The sequence below is a fragment of the Molothrus ater genome, chromosome 7, assembly GCF_012460135.2.
Source record: "Molothrus ater isolate BHLD 08-10-18 breed brown headed cowbird chromosome 7, BPBGC_Mater_1.1, whole genome shotgun sequence".
Taxonomy (NCBI): domain Eukaryota; kingdom Metazoa; phylum Chordata; class Aves; order Passeriformes; family Icteridae; genus Molothrus; species Molothrus ater.
Genome location: NC_050484.2, coordinates 21,163,361 through 21,180,931, shown reverse-complemented (window position 1 = coordinate 21,180,931; position 17,571 = coordinate 21,163,361). Strand labels below are relative to the sequence as shown.

Sequence of the window (17,571 nt, the reverse complement as noted above, 5' to 3'; positions counted from 1 at the left end):
TAACCCTCTCAGTCTGAAATTGGGAAACATTGGTAATATTTTGACTTTTCCTGAAGATGTAATTTGTGCAAAAGGGGACACTTAGGACAGTCACTGTGGGAAAAGAGACCAAGAAATGCCTGCAAATCTGAAGACTGAGTGAAAGTTGAAAAGTCTCTTGTAAGTTTTTAGTCCCCTAGGAAGTAGAGTGCATGCCAAGATAAGGGAATTAACAGTTCATATTTGAAAGGCAATTAAATATTTTCTATTGCTAGACACAGAAGAAATGTGGATAATCTGATTTATTCTTATTTTATGGATGTACAATTACATTTAGTGTCAAAAGTACCCCTTGTGGTGACCTAGGTTATAGTCATCTAATAAAACCATATTTTCCATGGTTTTAACAAAATCCCCCTGGGTGAAGCCTTAATACTATTTAAATATAGAACCAAATCCTGTTAGATTAACATCATCTGAATAATTTCATTGACTTCTGCTGAGTTTAACTGACTTCAGTAGAAGCAATCAGGAGAGTAAATTTTTTTAATATAGGATTTTAGCTTTTCATTTTGTTAGTTTTTCAAATGCTATTTTCAAGTATTGTTACTGTGGGACAGATTTGGCCCAATATTAAGAAAGAAAAATCACTTATCATATGTACCTTTGCAGTTTCATCTCTCAGATTAAAAGTTAGCTCCAGATTGGTGAGGAAGAGATCAGAAAATTCAGGGTACATATCCAAAACTTCAAGTAGATCTTCTCTCTGGATCTTATGTAAGTCACAGTAAGTTAAAGCTCTCACATCTGCATTTGACTTTCCTGGTTTTGCATAAAGATGTACCATCTCTCCAAAAATATCATTTTTCCCTGCAAAAAGAAAATTAAACAGAGATTATTATTTTAAACGGGAATAAGCCATTACATTGAATGATGTATTTCTTTATGACAGAGGAATACTTGGTTTTACATGAAGTGATGCAGTCAGATTCCCATTGTACATATATTAAAAAAAAGCAGTATTATTAAGTATTAAAAGTGAAATTATTAAGATCAATGATAATTTATGAGCATATAACTGGACTAAGTGAACGTTTCATCACAACTTTTCTTCAGTTTCACCAAAACAATATGATTTGAGCAGGTTCCTTTTTCCTTTCTTCTAAAAGCATTATTTGGTAATTTCAATCATATTACAATGGCAAAGATGTAATTTCTATTGCCAGTCCAGTACAGAACTTGTCTGGTCTGTAATATCATTTTGTTAAGAATTACATGAAGGAACTGACTGTACTTGAAATATATTTTAGTAGAAAATTACTTAATTTTTATATTTTTTGAGGGAATGCAAAGCTTCTAAGATGCAGGAGTTCTTTTGAACAAGCTCTTTAAACATGTCTGCCTCTGTTTTGATACCATTACGATTCTTCCAATCAGTGTTGATGCATTTGAAATAGGGGTTTGTTAAGATTTTCATCTCTATTTAATTGCTCATTTTTGCCAAACTGCACCTAAACTTCATCCATGCAAAGAAGTTTCAGCCATAAAAAAGTGAAAATATGCTACACACTAAGGGTTTCAGGGTTACCTGCAAAATGGGGTTGGGGAGGCACTAAGAAAACACTTGTGGAAAAGAAGGGTGATCATGGCAAGGGAGAAACAGAGACTGGTAAAAAAGAATACAGTGGTGATTTTTTGGTCTCTGTTAAACAGTTGTGCCTTTCACATTGGGTTACTAAGAGCAGTTCTGTTATTTCTATTTTCTAAAAAGGAAGTTTAAAACTGCAGCTAAAAACCCAAAAGGTAATTTAAGGGCTGATTTATAGCGAGGATCTTGAACATGGGAAGATTAAGAGAAAACCTGATTATATTGCATCTATTCTTTAGAGAGAAAAAATTACTTGGTATTCAATGCCTCTAGAATATAAGAAGGAAAGCATAGGAAGAACCAATGGAAAGGAATTGAAGCAAGATAATTTTATACTGGAAATAAAGCACACATTTTAAACAATAAAGATGATTAAATATGGAAATAAACTGCCATCAAAATTGATCCTATTTTCATCTCTTCATATCTTCAGAGCAAAACCTATTGGTTTTAATTCCTAAAACACAGTTCATTAGATGTAATGGATAGTCAAAAATATGAAATGTAACAGGAATCAGTGACGAAACAAGGGTTTGCCAATATACTCCTTCTGCCCTAAATGTTTATGAATTCAGAGGTCCCTATTCAAGGCATATAAAACCTTCTCTGCAATATTCTTATTATTAATAAGAATATAAATAAGAATATTGTGGGTAGATATTGATGGGAAGAGATATAGTGGCATGGCCTTGCAAATAGCTGGTTTTCTGCTAAGGTGTGAGAGCACAGGGATCTCATGTGCATGATATGAAAAACTTGTCCAGTCTGCATCTTTGGCCCAGGAAAAAATTGATGAATCCATATAACTGCCAGTTTGTCTTGACTGGAAGTGCAATAGAAAAAATACAGAAATGTACATGTTTTTGGTGTGAGAGATGAATTCCTTGATGAACCACACTGCTCATAATCAGGGCAAGACTCTTACAGTTAAGTAAAAACCTCACAATGTCATACTTGCATGCTCCCTACTTTCTTTATGCCTAAAGCTGGCCCGGCTGATGAGCTGCAACAGCAGGAGATGATAAATTATCTTGATAACACTATCTAAACCTAGGGAAGGATTGCTTTAGGCACACCTTTGTGCCTGCTCACATATCCACCCTGCAAAGTATAAACAGAATAATCAGTCAAAGTATAGCAACATACTGCCCCCAGCCCACATGTTGCTTCAGCTTCTTTGCTGAGTGTAAGTTCCTACAGTGGCCAATTAACAGAAAGACAATATATGAATGATACTACAGCTGGTATATGCTTCTGTACATCAAAATCCTAACTCATCTACTCAATTATTCTTTGCATTCTTATTATCTAATATAAAATTGGGAAAATCTGTAGTCATGTTATGCAAGGTTTTAGTTATTTTACTTTCCATACTGCTATAGCTAACCAGTTCTAGGTGAGGTCCCAGCTGGACTGAGCCAACTTTTTTGGGAAAGAAAACAAGTAACTCATCATGCTATACAAACAAGGATGTGTTAGTAATATAGGGGAAACCCTGGTGTCATTACTTCTAGATAAAATTAATCTGTTATTCTCTTCTTTTCCTTTATGCCTAGTGGGCAGAAACAGATATTTCTGAAACTCTCTAGAAGACATTTTGAATGCCCAGAGTAGATTGCTCCAGTTAGCAAAGAGAGGAGTCTATGTGTCTCAATACCTTCATCACTGTTTAAGAACAGAGTGGCCTTGACTTTTGATCTTGCAGTATAATCAGAACTGGAATAACTTAACTTGCAGCTTGTCTTTTACCTAGGGATTACTGTGACTAAAGATAAATCTTTAGAAATCTAAAGGTCTGGGCTCTGGTGCGCGTGAATTATTGCAGTAATGTAGATTTTTCTTCTTAAATTATTTCTTTGCTTGATTAAAAAAAATTAGTTAGTAAATATTTACAAATTTCCTGTCCCAGGAGCAACAATAAATATTTCTTTTGAAAATCTGACTCTTTTAATATGCCTTGTAATAATGTACTTACCAAGAATGGCTACAACAATGTCACTCTTAAGGATTTCAATGGAGCCTCTTGACACAAAATAAAGAGCAGTGAGAACATCTCCACAGTGCACTAAAGTGTCTCCAGGAGGTGCATGTGTTGTCTTAAATTTCATAGCCAAAGCTCGAAGACAGCCTTTACTGGCCCCCCGGAAAGCTTTGCAATTCTGAAGCAAATTTTGGTTGAGGTGCAGACAAATGTCAGCTTGTAAGCATTCTGGAAATCCCTTCAGGACCTGGAAAGACAAGCATAAGGATTTCATGCGAATGCTATGGATGTTCTTGATATAATTTTTGTTTTCTTCCTCGACAAAAAGAAAGAAGTGACCTAGAAACAGACATAAAAGGTGTAGGAGTATTAAAATTCAACAAATTCATAGTGTAATCTATATTACAAAGCTTTTACAATGTGAGTACTCCTATAAATACTAACCTATTTAGTGGTTAAAAATATGCTATTAATTGATTGCAAGAAATGGTCTCAGGGTACATGAATGACTATACTGCAGGAAAATAACAAATAAGACAGTGAAAGGGAAAGTCTTGACCGAATTTCCTTTTCCATTATATATTTCCATATATCTATTTCCTTTTTATCAATTGTCAAAGTACTATAGTTATTATATGAGAGGTTTTTGCTGAAACAACCATGACATTTGTAAAATGAGTGCTATCTGAAGAAGATCAGATATTTTTCAGAATGAGGGCATTTTATTAGGATTTTCATGTTAAATATAACCCTCTTGCAACTGTAGGACTTTGATTTTTATCAGAAAGAAAGCAACATGACCTATTGAAACAACAATGTTTGCAGATTTACATAGACGGATGATTCGCTCAGCAAACAACAGGGCTACTTGCTGTCGTCCTTGTTCATCTTTTACTCAGAACAATGGGAGTTTGCCTGAAGTAGAATCATGGGATTCCTCTTGGGTACCATGGCAACATGTTAATTTTGTTTAGAAGGAAAGGAGTTGTTTACAAAATGGTCATTATCTGTGTTTTTTTCTAAGTTCTCTGGGATAATACACCTTTGATTGTTTTAGAATCTATAAACGTTTCTGCTACTGACTTCATGGGAGTACTGTGAGTGATTCTGCACATGCTGACACAGTATGACACACCACCTTTCTTTGTTATATCCTGTTACCTGCTGTCAGTGATGTGGTTGGGTCATTGGCTTTCCCTAGGGACAGCTACAACTGCTGCATATTACTAAAGGCAAAATATGTACTGATGCTACAAGTTTTATGAATATGTGAACAGGATGTGTCTCTTTGTTATTAGATCAGTCTATTATTTCATCCTTGTTTATCCTCTGCACTGTTTTTAAAAAAATTTGTAAACATTTCTGCAGAGAAAAGATATATCCAAAATCCATTCACTTGTTGCTATATTAATTTCTACTTCATCACAAAATATCCTGTGTACTCACTCTCATTGCAGAAATTATTCATAACTCATATCCCTTGCTGGTGAAAATGAATGCATTTCTGATATGAGGCTTCTGTCTGCACCAGCTGAGTTATGTTGTAAAAATGAGATATTAGAACCTTTAACAGTATTGAAAAGTTTTTATGATTGTTAATGGAAATCAATGCTGTGAAATAACAAACAATGTTTTAACACACATATATAGAACAATTTTTTGAGCCTTATGGCATTACCATATGAAATCTATACATCATCAGAAAAAGCCAGCATTCAATAACAGTGAGCAAAATAAAATATCATAAATGAAAAGCTTCTGTGGCATCACTCTGTTTTCAGTATCTATCACATCACTAGAAATAGCTTAGTACCCAATTATGCTTTTTAGTATAATGTAATTATATTGAAATAAAAAAGCTATAGGTTGTAGGAATTTATTTGCTCAATGATACTGAAAAACTGAGAAACAAATATGTACACCAGTGAAACAGGAGAAAAAGAATTGTGTTTATTTTGAAATTGTTCTCCAGTCATGTGAGTGCAAAAGTCCTATTTTGAATTAATTTGTTTGTTATGTATGTATCTGAATACAATTTAGAAGAGCTCCATTTTTTATAGGATATGAAATAGGAAATGCATTTTGAATTCAGAAGTACTTACAAGAAAAGTGTATTTGAATTGTTAGGAAGTCATGAGCAGTTAGATTACATTTAGAATAAATAGTTTTAATTTTTCACATCAGTTGTTTATCTGATTTTCAAGGGATTGTATTTTACCATTAAGCAAAACCAATGCAGACAATGTGTGTTGGTTTATATTTCTGAAGATACTTTGGATATTCCCTTATAGAAACAATTATTTTTATAATTAATTTATATTTGTCATGAAACTGTTCTAAAATCATTGCATATCAGTTGATAGTTATTTAAATGTCAATGACATCTGAAAGATACCAGCCTCTTTTCAAGCATCTGTGACTAAAAAGTCCCTGCTCCATGGAGCTTACACTCTAAAGTACTTTTATACATCAGAGACAAAAAACATCTACTCTTTAATATCACAGTTTTAAAAATGCCTAAAAGGAAGACTAAATAACATTGGTTTCCAATGGAGTTTATTCCATTAATACAAGCTTAGAAATTCAAGAAAGAAGCTGATTGGAAGATAAATTTGTTAAAACAATGGTAAAACCTACATTACTAAAAAGAGCTTATCATATTGCACACATTGTGCATGGTGAGGTGTTTAATCTAAGTCCAATAGGTGACATAATACAGAATTTGATGTTTCCAGATGAAGTTTTATGCTGTGCAGTACAGACATTGTGCCAACCCAAACTCTCAAATATTTGTTACATTCACTCTCATATTCTGATTTCATTACTGAAATTCTATTGAAAATTATGTTATACTGTGAGAATCAACATCAACATCAAATTTGTACACACTCTGCCTATTCTAAATATTAGAAAACCATCCATGCAGTCTTCAAAATAAAAAATTGAAAATTATAAAATTAGAACTGCTGTTTAATAATATTATTATTAATGAAAACCCAAAACGAATAAATCATTTAAATACAGATTTGAGTTTCAATTGTTCCATTCTTGCCTAACATATTTCTATTGTTATACACAATATCTCCTCAGTTGTGATTCCACGGGGCTCTGGTGAGAAAAATCTTGGATTCTCATGGTTAGAATAATGTTTGGAATCAGATGTCATGCATAATTCAAGAAATACACACAGATATTTTTAAAAAGACATGTAATAAGACATAAAATCGGCTGTAGCCCTCCCCCTTGACAAAGAAAAAGTAAAGGAAATCAGTTAAGATGCTGTGACCACAGGCTTCAGTTGTCTGTCATTGATAGTTATCAAGTCCAAGTTCAGTTATCTCTTCCTGTTTGGAATGAAACTTACTCCACATCACATAATGTTGATTTATCTACGTGGCATGCTTACAGAGGAGGATAACGCCATCCAGAGAGATGTAAAACATTTTACACAGAATAGGTGATTGTTTGTGAGGATAGCAGGGACATGATTCTTACTGCCTTGAAGAACATGATCTTTTTATGAGGAGAGGGAGTCCAGCTTCATTAATTTCTTTTCTCAGGATGACAGCAAGATATCACACATTTATCAGGCACATTTGTGACAACAGATTTGGACATATCTTTGCGCCTTAATCTCAGGCAACAAGCAAATGTTAGGGGCAAAGATAACCTTGGGGTTTTTTGGATAAATTATAAAATTCATGACAATTTTTAGATTTTTAATTCTCAGTTCTTCAACAGGTATTGATATATGACTCATAGAAAATATTTAGAAAGTATTTAACCTGAATCAAACCAGGATATTAGCTAAATAGTTTTCATTAAACATGGAAATACCACATTCCATACCAACAAAACCACAGAACGATTGAGGATGGAAATGATCTTGTTGGAAAGATCATCTGGTCCATCCTCCCTGCTCAAGGAGGTCTACTTAGAGCTGGTAGCCAGAGTGATGCCAAGATGGCTTTCAAATACCTCCAAGGACAGAGATGCCACCACCTCTCTGGGTAACTTCTACCCGTGCTTAGTTATCCTCACAGTAAAAATGTGTTTCCTGGTGTTTGGTCAAATACTCCAGTTTCAGTGTGTGATCATTACCTCTGGTCCTGTCACTGGGCACCACTGAAATTAAACCTTTTTCTACATTTTTTAGACCCTTCCTTCAGGTATTCGCTCACATTGATGTGATCCTTTGTGAACCTTCATTTCTCCTATCCGGCTGAGCAGTCCCGGTTCTCTCAGCCTTTCCTAGTATGAGAGATTCTCCAGTGCTTGTTGCCTTACAATCAAAGATACTGTTTAATTCTGCATATAATCTTCTGTCACACATTTTCTCTGCTGAAATATAGGTGGGATCATTAAATACCAAACAGCAGCTGAAGAGAGCACAAGAGTGCTCTTGTGTGTTGTGCTGTGTTTGGGATATGTTGAAACTAGTGACTAAGGCTTTCTTGTCCTAGAACCAGTTAGACTTGTTTATGAGTGGCAGGTGCCCAGCATATAGAGGGAAAGATAAAGGCATACTCCCAAGTTCCTCTGAGAATTTAAGATGGCATAAATGGAAGAGTATTCTGGTCCTTCTCCACTTTGTCTGATTATTCCTGCCTTGTCATGATCTCTCCTTGTGAAATGGTTTGAGAAACTGATCCATACAAAAAATTAACACAGCAAAAAATTTGAGCAGCTGAAGGTACAAAGAGGCAAGAGTAAATTCACTTTGTGTCATGACCACACATACTTAATATCTATTTGGTTCTCACCTTCATAAGAGAGATCTCAGGCTATGTTGACATTGGCATCACTAAATGCTGAATAAAGTTCTCAAAATATTTGAATAATAAAAGCTGAACTTTATATTAAAACATTTTATTTTTATTAACCTTTTGTCTTTGTTCAGAAAGAATTAGTAAAACTAATTAATATTAATTCATATATTTGGTGAAATAACCTATGTATTTAATTTTTATCTTTTTGCCAGCCACCTAATTTTAAGGCTAACCTGATACTCTTTAGCTGCACAAATTGCACTGCATAGATTTTGAATTAGGATTTCTGTCCTCCAGCAGCTGTTTCCTCTGATGGAGAATAGTGTGGGATTTAGTTCCATTGCAAACATTTGACACTTGTAATTGAATAACACCATCCAGGCTAAACATTTCTGCAATTCAGTAATTTTATTTCTAGAAAGAATTTAGAATTTACTATTTAATATTACTCTGATAATTAATTACAGAAATTAATTATTTCTGTAAGTAGAAGTTTGAAACATTTCTAAGCATTTTCAGCATTTAGAAAAGAAAGAACAGGGTCACAGCTGGCAATAATACTGCTCCAGAAGCTCTTGGGCTCCACATAGAAGAAAGAATATTTCTGAAAAATCCTCTTTGTAGAGGATGATTTTTTAAAATGTTCAGTATGTTTCCTTTCAACAGTTGAGAGAGAGAAGCAGTATGTGATAATGAGCTAATTCACCTTTCAATGAGATTGAAGCCTCACAACCCTATCAAGAATAGGATCTTTTGTTTTCAGTCATCACCACAACACAGATGTGTGACATCTTTATGCTGGAATTAGTGAAGCTGCAGGGACCATTCTTCTACAGTCCTATTACAGTTTCTGAGTACATCTGAAAAGTGATCTCTGTGATATGATACATTGCTGAACAAGGCAGATGAAAAATTATTTCAGTTTCTTCAACTGTTGACTCCCCTACTAGAGAAAAGTTTTAAGTCTGTAGAAGTTGAAGATTGATCAGATCTGGATATTTCAAAAAATATGATAGTTGAAGAATTGCTCTTCTTTTGATATTTTAGACCACAAAATATAATGCACTGAGAAACTGATAAAGGATCATTTAGAAATAGATGGACATCCTTGAAAATATTTTTTTAATGAGGTCTTATTTTCTACAACTCAATTCAATGGAGGTGATCACATTTTTAAAATTGCCTCTTTTAGAAAATGAAAGAACAGGTTTATGGCTGTTTATATATATATATATATAAATATATATATATATATATATATATATATATATACTTTGTGGCTGGTTTATATCTTGTGATTTGTGTTCTAACTTATAGGCAAGTAGCAGTGCCAAGTTCCAACATGATTACATATTCCCTTGGTTTAAGAATTTACTGCTAGATTTTGCTCCAAACACATCTAATTTGCACTAGTCTTTTGATGGTACAAAGAATTTCTCCTTGCTGTTTTTGAAATTCTAATTTACTTCTCTAATTCTCTGCTTTCAAATACATTAGTGGCACTGGTTCTATTGCTAAAACTGGTTTTGTTGTAAGAAGTGATCACAGTGGGAGGAAAAGCAAGAATGAAAAAATGTAGTGATGTAAACCAGGTGTCAATGGCCAATTTCTTACAAAAGAAGCCTGTTCAAGGCAATGTTGAATCGGACCTTTATTTGCTACCATAGAATTACTGGTTCAAGATAGGTGTGTGTTCTACTGCACTTGTATGATCACAGTGGCCAAGATCACAACAGTAAAATGAGCCAATTGCCTGGATGCTTGCAGGAGAAATCATACACTCATTCATAAAAATTCTGGTTTGTGCTCCCCTTTCATGCTATTGGACAAAACCCAAACCAAAAAGACATCTGTCCCACACCCAAAATTTTAATTAATGTTTACACTGGGCTAAACACTTTTCAGCATGTCCCACTTAGTTACTTCTTTGAACTCTTTTCAAATGTAAAATAAACCAATAAAGCTATTCAGATGCACAGGAGATCCATGGAAAGAAAGGATGGGACAGGATTGTAAAAAATACATGCATAACTTAAAAAAAAATCTCAAACACTAAATAACTAATCTTTTTAGGGTAAGCATCATAGGCATGCCATTATCAGTGCTGGACTGATAACATAGGAATGAAAGGGAAAAAAGAAGGCAAAAAGAATTTAGAAAAACTAGAACAGGACAATTAAAATTATTACAAGAATTGGATTCTTTGGGACTGGTGACATCTTTCATGAAACAATGTGCAATGTAAACATTTTTTTTGCAATTTGACTTTGCCAGTGTATATCACAGGGACATGATTTAAATTATGCTTATTCTATAGACTCAAGATTTTTTATCCAGATTAAAACAAATCCCAAATCCTGTTTATCCAGTCCATGTATAATTATGTGAAACTTTTTATAACCAAAATACATTATGTAATGAAATATAATCAAAAATATGTAAAAATGGAGCAGAAGGGAGCAAATGAACAAATAAACAAGGTCTCAGCATATTTCACTAGCAGGTCTTTAAAGCTAATTTTAAGTTTAACCATTTCAAGTAAGCATACAGTTCTGGTTTGCAATCTAGGGTGTAGAGTTTTGTTTAAAAAATCAAGTTTAGTCCTAGTGCACAATTACTCCTGAGATTAAAAGGGTTTCTGTTTAATCTCTTCTTTTGTATTTTGCTTTCCACTTTACCTGGATTCTTAAATATATTACTGAGGATAATTTAAAACATCTTTTGAAATATATTCTCCATTTTTTATATATATATATATATATATATATATATATATATATATATATATGAGTATGTGTGTGTATATGTTGCATGTACATATATATATACAATGTAAATTATTATTCACTTCATATTTCAAAGGAGATTTCAAAGGAGATTTTTGATTTTTTTTCAGCTTTCAGTCATGAAATGAAGAAAAAAAATATTAGATGAAATTCTGCCTTCAGAATTCACAAAAAACTCCAAGTAGACATGGGCAGGAGTCAAACACAATTGTTTGAGGACAATATTAGTCCTTTATTCTGTAAATGCAAATATTTCATGCAAAATTAAGTAAAAAACCACATGCAAGTCCAACTCATATGCACATGGCTAATAGCCAAGAAAACTTCATAGGTGCGTGTGTTAACATGCAGATATGGTGTAAACCAAGAGCATTCACACAAAGGAAAATGCAGAATGATCAGCAGCATGACAACTTTGTCAGTGACATTCCTACAGAGCAACTATCTGATGCAAACCAATATGCACATGACCTTTTTTGGGCAAAGAAGCATGACTTGAGTTGTGGGGTAAAACAGTGATTAATAAACATGGTTAGATTAACATTTTTTAATGTCTAATTTTTAGTAACCATTTTGCCCCACATCTGATTCTGCTTGGATTATTTCCCTTTGCTATCTACCCCTTCATCATGCAAAAAGTTACAATTAAAATTAGAAAGCACTGAACAAGCTCTAAACCCAACAGATAACATGGATATTCTTCACACTTTATACTGGAATTAAATTTGATATAAATACCTCCTGCTCTTACCAGTGGGTGGTGTTATTCCATGTATTTAGGTGTGAAGCAGACAGGAAAGAGATAAATCTTTCATAAGTACAATGTAAATCACACAATTCTTATATTATCCTTGTACTAAGTGTAATACATTCAAACTCTTAAAGGAAATAAGGCGATTGACATAAAACTTGAGGGATCGAACTGTGAACAGAATAAGGAATAAAATACAATGAAACAAGATACTAAACTTGAGAGTTTTTCCACACTTTATTAAAAACAAATCCTCCATACTGCCTCACAATCATATTGCAGAATATGGGCTATTTAATCCATTTAATTGTTATTTCACATTCATGACAAATCCAAGACTAATTTCCATACACCAGTTTCCAAATTATGCAACTTTTCATGTGACAATATCCAGTTATAGTTACTATTTCATGTGAACCAGGTGGTTTAGTACATCCATTAGTGGCAATGAATTACTTAAAGCATATATGATTTTGTAATATCTTCAGAAATAATTCAGTGAGCTGCTTTAGGCTTAGGTTGAACACCCCTGCAGCTTAAGGGCCTGATCCTGCAAAGTGCTGAGTACCCCACAATTCCATTGCCATCAGAAGGAATTAGGGATATTCAGTGCCACACAGGATGAAGCTACTGATGCTGCCTTCCACTGCAGTAATCCCCAGCAGAGGTTTATACAATTGTCCTTGTCCTGCCCTGGACATATTATTCCTTTGGAGGGGACACATGGAAGTGGCAGGTGAAGACAAATATATTAATTTTCTATTGTATTTTCAAGATCTGCTTTACTTAATGGTAACCATAAAGTCAAATTGTCAGTGATTCTCCTTTATAAAAGATTTTAATCGAGACCATTTTTTCTGTTTGCTGCATAAAAATGTTGTACTCTGACAGTCATTCAGAAATGTAGTTATAGATATCACATGAAGGCTGTTTGAATGTATGTCAAAATTTTGGAAGCTGATTTCTAGTTAAATTGTTACAAAAGTGTATACATTTTCTTGTTCTTGACAGCTTTCTGGAGAGTTCTGCAGTTTCTAATCTGCAGCTCTGAATACCTCTGGAAAGTATCCCTACAGAGACACAGATTCACAGGTCCTTAAGATGTACAATGCCCTCAGTGTCTTCAAATTGATGTTGACTTTTCAGAAAAAATGTTTCTATCTCCAGAAAATAAGAGAGTGTTACAGATGCTTACTTTTGCTCACTAACAGATTGTTATTCCTTTTTAGCTAGCCATGTATTTATAGAAGGAGAGATTGAAGGGGCTTTTTTTATCAAAACCAGAAAAAATGAGTGTTATTCCTTGTCAGAAATGAGTTTCTGTGGATGGCTAAATGGTTAGTAGTACTGTGTTGATTTTCTGTGCAGAATTACATGGTTGTGAATACAAGCAAATTATTCAGACTATCGTGTGATTCAAATATGTCTCTTTGAAAAGAGCAGCAAAACCTGCCTGCTCCTCTCTTCAACCTGTTCCCAATATACCTGTTCTAGATTACATGGAAAGATTTGGAAAAAGAATTGATCTCCACAGGTTTTATAGAACAGTAGCTCTGTAGACATCAACAGAACACAGGTTCTCTTGTTTGATACTGGAAGTGGAAAATCAGGCCGAAGAATAAACAAAATTCTGGAACACCTATATCTGAAAGAAGAAACCTATATATTTTTTCCCTGTTTAAGCTTACAGAAGTAGCCTACAGTTCTCAAGCTTTCCTATACACAATGAGAATTCAGCTTACTGATATACCTGGCAATAACCTAGGCAGTGAAATGTTTGTGTGCTAAACATGTAGTGGCTTGATTGTAAACAACTGAGATATATATGCACCTTCTTAAACTTGTATTTTTACAGCTTAGAAATACTAAAGACTTAAAGACTTTTTCTAATTTCTCATGCATTTATCTATTGCTCACCCAGCATCTCTGCCTGAAAAACAGAAGAACATACCATGTTCATGTCAATGCCATTGGTGTATGTCCACGCATGCTGGAAGTATTCCTCCAGTCGCTGCCGCAGAGGGTTTGGGATCTGATGAAAGCGGATGAACTCCTTCACTCGCAGCATCTGCATGTGGTACCGTGCAGTTCCCGAGTAGAGTCTTTGGATTATTGCGGATACGTTTCCAAAAATGCTAGCATACATTAATGCTGGATTAAAGAGAAACAAAACTTGCTTAAATCATATCATTACTTAAGGGCTTTGCAGATGAGTACGGCTAAGCAAAAGTTAAGAACAAAGGGAAGAGTTAAAAAGGTATGCATACATTTATGGGTTCAGTTTTAAATAGAAAAATAAAATATAATTATGATTATATAAATATTATGGGATAGAATTTCCTAAATCCACTCCAAACTCACCTTCTTACCTTATACAGGATTTGCTTACAGGCACTGATATACAACACAGATATTCTGACAGTTTGGATAACAGATTTTGAGTCGTCAACCAACTTGATTACTTCCTGACACTGAATGAGTCACAACATATTTTTGCATACAACATTCCTTTCCCTAGGAATTTGCCCTTCCAGCTGCATGCTTATAATCTTATTAGTTTAGAATGTTAAGCCATTTGCTCAAACACAGAGAGAAAAAAAAGATTAAAATCCATGATAAAATTACTTACAGCCAATCAACATGACACAGATGGAAAAGATTTTCTCTGAGTTGGTGTTTGGAGACACATTTCCAAATCCTACACTTGTCAGACTGCTGAAGGTAAAATAAAGTGCTGTAACATACTTGTCCTTGATAGATGGTCCAGAGCTTGCATCACTCTTATTGTAATGCTTTCCTAGTTGTTCTCCTAAAGAATCCAACCAACCAATCTTGTGAGCCAAGTAAGGTCTTTCTACATTTCCAATGGCATACCAAATGCAAGCAAGCCAGTGTGCAATTAGTGCAAAAATGCACATGAGGAGCATCAGAACTGCAGCACCATATTCGGAGTATCTGTCCAGTTTCCGTGCTACCCTCACCAAACGCAGCAGTCTAGCTGTCTTCAGAAGGCCTATTAATGTAGTTGTCTGTAAAAATAAGATAGGAATTAATTTTCTCTGTTACCAAATGTATTTTCATGAATAGTAAGCATAAATAAACCACCACAAATTCAATTTTTTTGGGGAATCAACACAAAGAGTAGAAGAACCCATTTCAATGTAAATTTAATTTTATTATCTTTAAGCTATCAATTTCATTATAAAAGCAGGGAAAAAATAAGAAATGTGCATTTAAAATCAAGATATATTGAAGTTGTCATTATGTGCTAAATACCCTCTCATGTTGAATATTTTACTTGATCTGGACTCTTGAGTTGACCATAATGGATTTAACGATCCAATAGATCAATGATTTTTTTAACATGATAAAATGTGTAAATTATTGGAACTACTCATAATTATATGACTACATAAGTAATAAGTCCACATGGGTAATAAGTATTCTTGAAGAAAGCTGTGTGACTGTATTTATCCTGACTTAGAAGCTCCTTGCAATGCCCTGACACACATACTCTAGAAAAGTGAAGTATTAGGGCAGAAGTATCTCAAAGAGTATATCTACAAGATTCCTCCTGTTTGTAATGATAAAAGCATTCATACAGGTGAAAGAGGATAAAGCACTGTGAACAGAACATCATGTAAAAGTTCCTTCAGATTAATCTTTTTGCATCTTGTAGGTGTAGTGGCAAAAGCCAGTAATAAAAGTACTACACCATTATAAAAGTAAATAGGAGAATTTTAAAGAAGGAATGTATTTCAAGATTTTTAGTGCAGATGTGTGCTATTATCCATTGCAACCTCTTTGAGGCTTTGATCTTTTTATAGCAAAAAAATAGGTGATTAGTATAAGTTTTCATATTTAAATTAGTAAATATGCTAATTCCTTGTAGAAGGAATGGACAGCATTGTTAAGAGGAACAGCTGGATTTAAAAAACCCCTCAGCTACCTTTTTTCCTTGCATTAAGTCTGAACATATATAAAAGTATTCAGTAAATGCCAAGACTGCATACATTTTAATGTTTTGTTTGTTTGTTTGTTTGGTTTGGGTTTTTGTTTTAGCATACATGTATATTACATGACACTTAACAGGAAAAGTTTTCCAAGCCTCACAAACCACTCTGACAGTAGTATGCATAACAATAAAGTTTTTTTTGCAACAAGTACAAGACTAGTTTTTATGTTTTATTAAATCCTTGTATTTACCATGTTTCTGAGTAAAACCCCAAAGCTCTTGGAAAAAAACAAGAGTCTTTCTTGGCTGCATTTCTCAGTGGACAACTCAATGAATTGTTCATATTTTCTGAGTAAATGAGCAATGTATGGTAACATTCCCAAATTCAGTTTAATACCCCAAATAATAACTTTACATAAAGAAAATTAGTGACTCGAACAGTCTGAAAGACCACACCCTTCAAAATGTTATGCCTAGGCTGAGATTCAGAAACATGTAAATACTGTGCTAAGGTTATTTTTTCTTTGTAGATAGATCAGGTTTATATATTTATGATCCCTTAAGAAAAGCTAAGATTTGTTTTTAGTGGGGTGTTTGAAACATTCCCTACAGATGTAGTCATATCTCTACGTCATGCAAGAGACCACATATTCTTACAGTGCCTCTTAAATAGATGAGATGGTAGATTGTTAATCTACAATATGTCATCACTGTTCCACCACATTCTTAAGATAAAACTTGCTAATAATATTCATACTCAGTGTCAATCCTATACTTAGATACATCAGTTTGAGCTCTGGAGTATGTGGAAGGTATATAACATAAGAAAACTTCATCTCTTCAAGGGTAAAATCAGCATGAATGAGACTAGATATGCTTCAAGCATCAAAAAACTCATCCTCAGTTTTAATTTTCTTTAACACAGTGAGGAGGCTTTAACACTAAAACAGAGCTGGCAGCAGAAGTGAAAAGCATAGTCCACAAGTTTTGATGTGCCTTACATGCTGTCCACTTCTCAGCATAGATGTAGCCTTCACATAGTAACAGTACATCTCCCATGTGTCACTTGGCCAGGGACAGAAGTTCTTGGTTTCAGAACTACATCTCATGGAACGTAATTTTGTTGGTGTGCTGGAACACTTTGATCAGCACAATGCCCGAGGAGGCAGGGTGCCTACTCTGTCAATTACCTTACTCCATCTGGTGCCAGCCATTAATACCTGCAAATAGCAACCTGATAGACGCTGCTCTCTTTTCTGGATTGCTTGCTTCTCTGTTTCCATCATACCTATCTGCTGGACTACAAGTTCAAGAGTGGTTGGATAATCACATCAGATTTTTTTTCTTTTCTCTTCTTTCCTCTCCATCTACTCATTTTTTTTATCTTCCCAAATACCAGGGAAGCCACCTAACTTTCACAACACACACACACAAAAGAGAGAATTATTTACTACCAATCATCATCATTTTGAGTCTCATTAAGCAGAAAAAAAATTTAAAATTACATTATTTCCCTATTTTAGAAATTGGAAAGTTAACAGTCTAACTCTGCTGCTTTCTTATGGTTGAAAAAGTATGGCTCGAATAGAAGCATTTGGATAGTGCTGTATGTGGTATTTGGATTATTATCTCCTGCCCTTTCAAGACTCCACTTGATATCAAGGTGTTTTAAAGCTGCATGAACACACGTGGAGCTCTCTGT

General features: G+C 34.2%; 1 protein-coding gene across 3 annotated transcripts in view; it reads right to left on the bottom strand.

Annotated features, from left to right (window-relative positions):
* Nucleotides 1-17,571, bottom strand: part of KCNH7 (potassium voltage-gated channel subfamily H member 7) — a 206,264-nt gene that overhangs the window by 22,000 nt on the left and 166,693 nt on the right. For all 3 annotated transcript variants that reach the window (XM_054515413.1, XM_036386642.2, XM_054515414.1), the window contains 4 exons: nucleotides 14,544-14,943; nucleotides 13,866-14,065; nucleotides 3,603-3,855; nucleotides 644-849 (listed from right to left, as the gene is read on the bottom strand). In XM_054515413.1, the coding sequence (XP_054371388.1) occupies nucleotides 644-849; nucleotides 3,603-3,855; nucleotides 13,866-14,065; nucleotides 14,544-14,943 (1,059 nt within the window). The remainder of the gene's footprint in view (nucleotides 1-643; nucleotides 850-3,602; nucleotides 3,856-13,865; nucleotides 14,066-14,543; nucleotides 14,944-17,571) is intronic.